Source organism: Enoplosus armatus, chromosome 7, assembly GCF_043641665.1.
Source record: "Enoplosus armatus isolate fEnoArm2 chromosome 7, fEnoArm2.hap1, whole genome shotgun sequence".
NCBI lineage: Eukaryota > Metazoa > Chordata > Actinopteri > Centrarchiformes > Enoplosidae > Enoplosus > Enoplosus armatus.
This window is the reverse complement of record NC_092186.1, coordinates 11433128-11443836: the sequence shown is the minus strand read 5'-3', so window position 1 is coordinate 11443836 and position 10709 is coordinate 11433128. Positions and strand designations below refer to the sequence as shown.

The window sequence follows — 10709 nt, the reverse complement described above, 5'->3', positions numbered from 1 at the left end:
ATGCTCCGGCTCGGCGGCAGGATGTGCAGCTGGTCGGCCCTCCTCTCGGTGCTTCTTGCAGGGCTCGCGGCGGCGTCCTCGGATCTGTTTGACAACCAACTGGGCGACATCAATTACTGCAAAAAGCAATGCCAGCTCACCATCAAAAACAAAAGCCCCGCTAAAGTAAGTTATCCCTGTGTGCTGTAGCATAGGCTGTCTCTGCAGGGAGCGCATTATCAGCAACGAGCTGACAGAGCTGTCCGACATTTCAGCGCCTGACACGATGCACACGATATATTCGGCATCGCAAAAAAAGCCTCTATCTTTATATAGAGAATACAAAATAAGCGTGTTTTGTCTGTGCGTAACGAAAGGCACTGCTCGCTCCGGTGTCTCGCTGCATCCTCTTGAATGCTACGGCGCACAATTAGGCCGAAAAATGGATGCAGCTCATTTTCTTCTGCACCTTAAAGACTCGTCCAAGAAGTGAACTGCATCCAGTCAGCGTATCTCAAATCAGTATCTGCAAAACACTGCGCCAATAATTGATCATTTCTCAATCCGCAATTAAGCTCGTTCAGGCCAGGCGCAGCGCAGGCTGGAGGATCACTGAGACTATTGTGAAGCAGTTATCCTTTTCCTTTATTGACAGTTTACACAGCATCCTCCTGCTCAGACAAGGCCACACTGCATCCGAGCAGGACGGTGGATGATGGCTGTGAAATTCACCAGGAGTTTCGGTGGTTTAGAGCCTTGCCTAGATTTCCAGGGTCGGATGTTTTTCATCCCACCACCACCACCACCTCCTCCTCCTCCTCCTCTGCTGCCTTCAGGTGTGGTTCAGGCGTCCTGCGGGGCAGCAGGAGCAGAGCTGCAAACCGGATCACAGTCACCTGGATTGAAGACTGTGAAACCAACTTGTGTTTTTATGTCGAGTTTAGGGCTGTCAAACTGCTACAGAGGCAGCGTCTCATGGTTTGTTATAAACATCCCTCTCTGCTTCATGGGAATAAACATGGAAACGCAGGGAAGGTGATGACAAGCACGAGGCTGTAATAAACCGTTGATGGTCGCGGCCTGGGAATCTCTTTGTCTCTCCTGTTCCCAGAAAGGTCACCAGAGGGCGCCGTTTCCTCATTTCAAATCGAAAATTGAGGCATTATGACAAGAGGAAGTACAGTAATGTAATGTAATCTTCCTGTCTCACCACCTAATTTCTCTGCGCAAGTTTTATGCAACTGTCTCTTTATCACTGCTTTTCCTTTGCAGTGACTGAAAGCTTCACATCAACTGTTCATGACGGGCTATAATACACCAGCTGCACCATGTCATTAAGAGATGCCATGATGCATCTTTGTCATGTTTTCTAACAAGGTTATCTTGAGTTGATCCAAGAGTGCAGGAGACATCTCTAATTTTGTAACCCCCCCCCTCCCCTTCTTCTCTGTGTCTGGCTGGTAGGACTCCATAATGAACGCCTGTCACCGCGGTTGTCGCCTCTATTCCATCTGCCAGTTTGTCAATGGCAACGCCGGCTTCAATACCAGCAGGGAGGAGTGTCAGGGAGGTGAGTCAGTGTGTCAGTCTGTCTGTTGGACTGTTTGTTTGAATGAGTTTGCTGGTCTTACAGTCTTGCTGAGCCGGCGGAGGCCAAAGTTTTAGCTGCCAAGGCCTCAAGCCTTAACGTGTCAAAATGAATAGCAGTGAAGCAAATCCTCATACAAATGAAATCTAAATGTTGCCAGAATCATTCATTTGAACCTAGGTCTACTTAGTGCAACATAAGGTGCAGGTTCAACTTCCTATTCCAGGAAGGTAAATGTACTCCATTTACTAAAGGTAAATGTACTGTGGTATCCTTTGGGTCGACAGAATATATTGTGCCAAAAAATAATTTCAGATGGAATCAAAAACACATGCAAATTCAAGGTTTTTGCAAGACAAAAGCAGAAAGCAGCTACATCGCACGCACATGTGTTTCCAGCGCCGTTGCAGACCAACATCTCTTAGACATCAAGATGTTGAGCACAGCTCTGTTAAATATTGCATTGTTTCCTAAAAGCTGGCAGGCTCGGGGGGTATTTTCTGGGTGTTTGAGGCTGTTCGCCCTGTTTGAACTGCTGTATTGGAAATCAATTATGTGATTTGCCGTCCAGACAGCAGATGCCTCGTCGCCCCCCCTGTTTCAATAACGGCAAGGCAGAGTGAATCGTCTCTGCAGGGGCCAACAGATACATCTCCCTTGCATCTTTATCTTTCTTCCCACATAAACAGCCCGTTTTATTTCTTCTCGTCTTCTACCCAACCGACTGTAGTGCCCACTCTCTTTTGTGCTTCTTTCTCTTCTCACTCCTTCATTTGAACTTTCGACCTCCTCTTCTTCTCTTCCTTTTTTCTACCATCATGCTTCGTCTTTCATGCTTCACAACTGTGTGTGTCTCTCTCTCTCTCTCTCTCTCTCTCTCTCTCTCTCTCTCTCTCCAGCCTGCCAGGAGGCATACGTCAAGCTGCTGGAGCAGGAGGCCTGCAGCACCGGCTGTGCCAGCCAACCCTCTGAACCTGAGATCAAGAGGAGGAAGGTGAGGAAGGCCACTCCTCAGTCAATGTCTGCACACATAAATACTGCAAATGCAGCTATAATGGCCAACGGGACTCAGGATGTCTGAATACTAATATCACTACCGAGAATACAAGTGTGTACATATACTGATGCACACGCAGTCAATACCATCCATCACAACCTGCTCTCTCCTCCGCAGCTCAAGGCCATGACTCTCCGCCCTAAGCCCCCCTCTGTGATGGAGGCCGTGTCCAGTTGGTGTAATGACATCGTCAGCTCTGCCCAGAGCTTCATCTCGTCCACCTGGACCTTCTACCTGCAGGCTGACGATGGCAAGGTTGTGGTTTTTCAGGTAAGACCCAACTAAGTGATTGTCCAGGACGGGCCGGCTTTGCATGTTGGGGGATCTGTCTATTCTAGGTTTATAGATGGTTAATGGTTCTGCAAAATGTTCACATGAAGGCAAATCTTCTGTGCTCTGTTGACAGTTTATATAACCTGATACTGTTTTAACATAAGCCCAGTTCCTAAAACCTTTCATATGTGCTAGACGTGGTGTGTTTTTGTGTTTCTGGCAGCATCAGCAGTTTGTTAATATTAGAAAAACTATGTAGTTGGGGTGAGCAGCAATGGTTCCTGTGGCTGAACTGAAAAAGAAAAGACCTCCACCTACACTGACCCCTAACTTCAATCCCAAAGAAATTAAAGAAACCAGGCTGAAGGTGCTGAAACACAGCAGCAGAGTCACCTTGCAGATTTTTAGAGCATTTGAAAGTGAGTCCTTAGTGAGTCTTCATCTTTAAGTCAAGGCCACACATTTCATACCAAACGTTATCAGTGAACAAATGCAAAGAGAAACAAAGAATCACTTTACACTGTGATGGTGTGAATATATGTGCTTTTCTACAGTCTTCATCTATGTTTCATGAATCATATGTTGTGGCAGATATTCAACATGTAAGGCCTTTTTTATTTCAGTCATTCTGAATATCTGCGCTGACAACAGAGTTGGATCTTTAAGTGCTTTGCAGCAAAAGACACAGACAAATGAACCATCCTCATACAAAGCTTTTTCATGTCGTATGTTTTTAATTGGAGGTTAAAAGCAAGCCAGTGGACCTTTATAGATTATTAGTTGATCTAACCTCTGCTTCCTGTTAAGGTAGTGAAATATATCCTCTGCTATACGGAGCTTGGGTCGCTGCCAAAACAACTCACAGCCCATTTTAGAGTTGGCGCATCTGTGAAGGTTGAGTGAGCAAGGGCACGCAGTGGGGTTGGGACAAGGTGGTTGAATTCATTCATTTCAGCACTTTAATTGTTTATAAATGTCCTTTTAAATTATGTCACTGCCCTTGGCACCATGCATATTTGATAACCGGCCTGGCTGGCTGCGGCGAACTCGCCTCAGGATGAAAACACACTGCAAGATTTAAAAGAGACTGGACTGCACTAAAGAATAAAGTTCTGGCTGTGACAAATACATATTCAGAAGTTATTTCTGGAATTTGAAAAGACGACTTGAACGGAGCGGACAGACTCATTGTTCATGGCATGAGGTTATATTTTGGCCCTGTTGGTTCGTCTGTTTGTTTTGATTTTAATGAAGTTTGTTTGAAAGTTTGTCCAGTGATTCATTTTTTTGAACATTTTCACTACTGATGAACTACTTACTATCTGTCACTTCCCGTTATTTTCATGCAGATCTGGATCCAGACGCAGATTAAACATTTCTTCACATTTTCCATTATTGGAATAGCTCATTTTTAGAGGTTTGTGCGCCTTGTGCAAAAGTATGTGCTCTCAGAGGGCTTTCTAGTCAAACCTTAACGTATTGCTGAAGTCAATGCAGTAAACCACCTATACATTAAAGCTATAATAAGATTTGGTCTGTCTAACCACCAGACTACCCGACCATGTCCTCCAAATGTCAAAAACTGGTCAGAAACTTGCATCCTTGTCAGGGGTTTTCCCGTTTGGATAATGTGGCTTTGATGGCATTTTTAGCCACATAATTAAAGGCCTCAATGGGAAATGACAGTATTTATGCACCCTAACCCATACAGAAGGGCTTCTGTATAACAGAAAAGTCTTTTATATGCTGACATTCACTATAAGGTATAAGAAGCTGTGTGCAGACTGGACTCCGTGGCACCACCTCGTATAGAGATGCAGCAGCCACAGAACATGAAATTACCGACATTTCTTTCGGACCTGGTGATGGATGTTTGCTCTTTATGGCAGTGACATGCAGGCTGAACTGGCAAGGCGAAGCCAGGCTCCAGGGGGCTGTGAGAAGACTATCTGGCCTGTGTTTAGTGGGCAGACAGCAACTTGACAGATTGACTCTCTGAGTGTTGAAATAACAGAAAAAGTCTAGCTAAATTGAGGGACAGCTGAGGGAGGGAAACAAGCCAAAGCGTCCTGCAATATAAATGACGTGGATGTCCATAATGAGCTGTCTGTATACGTCCATCTTTGTGCTCATGTCTGTGTTTGTCTGACCTCAAATTGTGAGAATAACTAGTTGTGTGCATCATAAAAACAACCAGAAAGCTACCAGTAACCAGTCAGTGGCAGCAGTTAGTTCAGATTATAAGGGTGGAGTAAAGTCACAACTGAGGTTTTCCCCCAAAATAAAGAAAACTTGTAATTATGAGGAAATATTGCCGAAACACAGCCCTTTACCTCAGCCATTCCCTTCTCACCACCCCCTTGTTATTTTGACAAATCAGCCCATGATAGCACATCAGTGTGAGAGTGTTCTGGACAAAAGTGAGTCGATTAAAGACTTCTTCCAACTGAGCTGTGGTTCTGCTAGCGAGCTGGCCTGCAGAACAGATTGAACTTGGTGTAAGGCTGAATACAAAGAGAGAAGTCCCCATTTCTTCTTGACAATAATTGCATTAGTCGTTCTGCACGAATGAATTTTAAAGAAACAACCCCCTACCGAACAGAACAGAGAGAACCAGTGAAATGACAGTGTAACACTTATGATGCTGCACTGAAGTGGAAGTCAGCTTAGTTTACTCATCGTGGCACAAGAGGCTTAAAGTGACATATGCACACTGTATGTAACGTTCATGCTCAAATGTTCCTACTGAAGACATAAATCTTTAAAAATGGGTCACACATGTATTTCTTCATCATCTCTAAATAAGGCACTGTAGTTTTTAGATAACGTTAGTCAAACAGGAGTAAAAGTTGCATTTGTTGGGGACTATTTTCAGCAACAGATTAATACACATTTGTTGCACTCGTGAGTATTTATGGCTGCAGGACGGTAGATGTGGGATTTATTCAAAATAAACTACAATGCCCACGATCATCAAGATGTCACTCAGTACAGTGGTATGTTTCACTGATGTGTTTACAACCATTGAGCTCTATGGCACAGAGGAAGAAGCTACTCAGACAATACTTGATAGTGGATCAATATATTGTTGGTTTTGGTCTTTTCACAGGATTTGTTGAAAATAAGAAAAATCCAAAATATCACCAGCCTTGTCTTTCAATCTGAGGCACTAAACCCTTTACACGTGTTGTTTTTTGTCATTTCTATACGTTTTCTGTTACCTATCAATTGACCACGTGGGGGTGCTGTAATTAAAGTTCAGATTCAGATTAAAGGCCGTCATTTCAACACCATTAGTCCAATTTAAAGTCCAGTTTACTCGTAATATTTGCTAAATGGACCATGTAGACTTTTTTGTTTGATGAGTCACTTGCATCAAACCTAATGCACAACCAGAGGGGGTTCAGATACACTTTGTAACCCTTTTCCCCTCTCCATATGGAGGCACGAATATGTAAGATTCAATATAATTCATGTAGAGCCAATGCAGTGTTTGTAATTTTACATTACATGTTTACGTTAATTTGTCGCCCCTCCTCAGCCTGAGACCCTGTCTCCGAGACGTTTCTGAACTCTTTCTGTGAACCAGAGCACCTTTTGCATTCCCTCTCATAATGCATGACAGATGCAGATCAGGCTCCGCTCGTTCTGATGGTTAAATCTCTTCAGTCCACAGCCAATGAGAATCATCCCCCTCACATCTACCCTCGTCTCCCCAAAACCTTTACGCCGGCGCTGCATCTGGTTTCAATGCACTCTGTCAGAGAACATTGCTGGCCAGGGGTAATAAACCCTGTTGTGAAAGAACAGAAGAGGTTTGAAGGATTGTGAGTGTTTTGGGACTAACCAGCCATGTCTCCGCAGTCGACTACAGTATGTTGTTTTGTTATTCTGGAGAAGTGATGGAAATCATTCAGTAGAGGATCAATCACTTCCTAAGTAACGTAATGTCAATGAATGGAACTGAGAATTAATTTTGCTGGTGTAAGACACAGTAAGAGGTTTCAAAGTTCATTGATCCACTCAGTGTCAGAATCGATAAATACTGCGAGGGTGACGCTACTGCAGTGGGATATACTGTACTGCTTTAAATACGTGTGAGTTGTTGCTGAGGCCAGCAATTGTGTTGTTTCAACCAACTACAGCTGCTGTTGTAGTGGAGGGAGGGTCAGCAGTGGGGAACCAAAATCCTCTTTTAATGAGTTCTCCAGGGGAACCAGAAACACTTTGCAGATAATGAAACAGTGCAAATACTGACAGCAGGCTGTGTGTATGTGTGTAGCAGTTTTTTTAAAATACTTTTTTCAGTTCAGTTCAGTCCCAGTTCAAGGGGTTATACTAAACTGGTTTGGGTGGGTGAGAAAGAGAGACACCCAGTCATATTAAGCGGGCAAGAAAAAAGGACGGAAATCATTTGTTTCAAGGCAGTGTGATTGAGTTGTTCAACATATTGAATGTTCAAAATGAGCTAAAACAGTTATCATTTTGCTCGTGTTCAGATTTTGATTCGAGAGGCATTTCTTTTCACTGAACAGAAGAGTAAATTCAGATTCAGATGGTGGCAAAGTAAAATAAAATATCCAGCATACTACCTTTTATACCAGAAAAGTCCTTTTAGCTGATGTTTATTGCTTTCAACAGAAATGTATTTTCTTCAATTATTATTATTATTCAATTTTTAACATAACTTGGCCACCTCATCATGATCTGTTATGCTACAGGTTGAGAAAAAGTCAAACTGCGTTCCAGGTGATTAGCCTAGCTTAGCATATAGACTGTAAACAATGGGAAACAGCTAGCCTGGCTTTGTCCAAATGTAACAAAAGGAATCAAAATTCATCAGCACTAAAAAACCACAGCTTGTAATTTTACATTTAGATTTTTGGCTAGCTGTTTTCCCCCTGCTTCCTGTCTTTATGCTAAGCTAGGCTAATCGTCTCAGGCTCTAGCTCCATAGTTACCGTACAGACATGAAAGAGGTATCTATCCTTTGATCTGAATCTCAGCAAGAAAGCAAATAAGCGTATTTTCCTCAATGTCTAACTATTTCTTCAGTTAAGTTAAATTGTGTCGCATTTAGAAATGTAAAACTGAAATCTTCAGGTTGCCTCTTACTCCTGTGGTGTTTCTCTCTGTTTCAATTCATGACTTCCCTGCCAACTATTCATAGTCGGAGCTCCTCTGTGGGCTGACCTCACAGTGTTAAACAGACTCTTTCCTGTCAGCTCTGCTGGTGAATTACTGTGGTATAATTGCTGCCATGGAGGCTGAGTGTCTTTGTTGTTGTTTCTTCCTCCTCAGAGCCAGCCAGAGATGGAGTACTCTCTGCCAGAGCTGCAGGCTCCTCGATCCAACGTGGTGGACAAGCCTTGGCCTCAGGTCCACTCTCATACCCAGAGGCCCCATGGTGAGAGCATTATACACAGCACACACATACTGCACGCGTTTACCAGGCGATGCGTAGCAGCACGCGCATGTTGCTGCAATATTCCCTTGTTTAGCAGGTGTGAGGGGACATGGCGAGAGGGGAGCATCCAAAGCAGGAGGCAAAGGGAAGCACCCAGTCCAGCACACAGACGACCCCACAGCTGAGCACGACTTCCTCGGCTGCATGTCGAGGTGAGCTGGACTTAAAGAGTAAAATATACTTTATATTACTGCCATTTTCTAAAACAAAACAAAAGTTTCTTAGTCCTAATTACTTCCTTCCTGGCTGCGATGAAAATCAACTTGCAGAGACTTGAAACATACTTGAGACAGCTAACTAACTAGCCATCACAGCGAACAATCTGCTTTTATTATTGTCAAACTTAAAATATCACTGTACAATGTATGCTGTTCAAATCAATCAACACATTCAACTGCATTACCTTTCGAAGATATTGTAACTTTGACAAAAACAAAGGTAGACATGATGGATTGAGATGCATCCTCTGAGATGGATTATCATCTAACGCAGTGTTTCCCCTCTCTGGAAGCTCATTTTAATACCATACTGGCATTAAGGAAACTAACACAATAAAATACCTAAGACACTATTCTATACTTGGAAAATTAAATCAAAGTAGTTGAGATTTACTGTAAATGGGGTAAAACATGCAAAAACTCAAAATTTAACTTTGTCATATCTCTGTGAAAGTGTACGAAATTGATTTACTTATTCACATTTGGGCTAATTCTATTTGTTGGGGCCTTTATTATTCAGTTTCTCTGTATTTCTAGAGCTCCTCAGTCTCTTATCCTAACTCTTGTCTCCTTCTTGTTGTGACTCTTTCGTTCTTCAGACGTTCGGGCCTTCCACGGTGGATTTTAGCGGCCTGTCTCTTCCTGTCCATCATGGTCATGTTGTGGCTCAGCTGTGCCAGCCTCGTCACCGCACCGGAGCAGCACATCAAGACGCAGGTACACGCATGGAAAAGTACCCACACAGCAACGCAAAACACATGCACACACAACTTCAAGGGCTCTCTGACTGCAGCTGTTTGGTGACTCAGCATACTTCGCAGCATGAGTTGAGGGGCAGGAGGGGGAGTTTTGCCAGCAGTCCAGTGTTCAATGAACTGACTGAAGTCTGTCTGCCGAAGTCCTTGGATGTGTGCAGTTGGCCTGTGTACCCATGTTGTGTGATATTTGCATCACTTGAATTGATGAAAGTGCACCCAATAGTACTCCTGTTGCTTTCATCATACATTCCTGAGTCAGTAGACACGACTAAATTATTATTGTTATTACTGAAATATCTGATTCTTATTAGCATTTCACATCCTCACCAGCTAGCATGCTGCTGTGTTATGTCTTCCCTTTCAGTTCATTGAACCCCTTTATAGCCATCTGAAGGTGTTTTCCATACTTAAAGGCTTAAAATAACAATTTTTCATTCCCAGTTTGGTGTTTCTGACTTTTCATTTCATGCAGCCAAGTTTAGGACAAAAGTCAAGACAAGGTGTATTGTAGGTGGAGGTATGTGTAAGTGAACTTGGTGCCTGTTTTCACTCGTTTCCTCTGTGTGTCTTTTCAGCTGAGTATCAATGGAGACAAAGAGTTTCTGGATAATGCCCACAAAGTCAACCCGTACCACCTGAGTCCGGTGATCGCTGTCGCCGTGAAGCAATCGGAGGAGAGTCAGGAGGCGGGGCCGCTGCCGGTGAAAGTTGACCTCAACAAAACCTGTGTTTAGAAAGGACCAATGGGAAAGCTGCTGTCTTGCCTTCTAGGGTAACCATGTTTGAAATCCTCGGCCCGTCGGTGAAAGGGGTGAAACAAACACATCACGGGACTCACTCTGTCACCAGAATTTTTTAAAACATATTTTTAAGAGCATGGCACCCTCCCGAAGCATCTAGATTGGTCTTGTTGGTCTGATGGCACTTCATTTACTTGTACAGTCCAGATTTCTTCAAGTCCATCCTCAGATTTTCCTTAATGACCATCCTGCTCATTGCTTATTGATAAGTCAGAGCTCTTGTGTCGGAGATGGATTACAGCTGAGAGCTTTCATATCATTTGTCATGTCTAGTGTGGACAAGAGAAGACAAACGCTGAGATTCATTTTAGATTTCATTTTGCCTCATTCTCACAGAGAGTTTGGATTAATTGATGGGTTGCTGAGAGCGAAACAAAAAGGGGTAAAAGTGAGAGAGAGGAAAGGAAGATGGATGGAAGGTGGGCTAAATCTTTGTGAGCGCTGCAGGAAACGGATACTGTAGCTCGCAGTTTACGATCTGTCCACATAATCAGCCTTATGAGCCGTTTACTAAAAAGTTGTACAATAAAATGGCCTGGAAATCCTGTTTTTCCCCCCCTCACAACGTA

General features: G+C 43.4%; 1 protein-coding gene across 1 annotated transcript; it reads left to right on the top strand.

Annotated features, from left to right (window-relative positions):
* On the top strand, positions 1 to 10074 carry tmem59l (transmembrane protein 59-like). The gene is made up of 8 exons (XM_070909485.1): positions 1 to 165; positions 1444 to 1549; positions 2467 to 2561; positions 2742 to 2894; positions 8199 to 8304; positions 8399 to 8516; positions 9182 to 9299; positions 9916 to 10074. Exons 1-8 carry the CDS (start codon positions 1 to 3, stop codon positions 10072 to 10074), a joined length of 1020 nt encoding a protein of 339 aa, XP_070765586.1.
* Positions 10075 to 10709: the final 635 nt, after the last annotated feature.

Excerpts from the sequence above, each read along its gene's own strand:
- tmem59l (XM_070909485.1), top strand. The coding sequence starts at position 1 with ATGCTCCGGCTCGGCGGCAGGATGTGCAGCTGGTCGGCCCTCCTCTCG. Across the intron at positions 166-1,443 it reads AAAACAAAAGCCCCGCTAAA|GACTCCATAATGAACGCCTG; the intron begins GTAAGTTATCCC and ends TCTGGCTGGTAG. Across the intron at positions 1,550-2,466 it reads CAGGGAGGAGTGTCAGGGAG|CCTGCCAGGAGGCATACGTC; the intron begins GTGAGTCAGTGT and ends CTCTCTCTCCAG.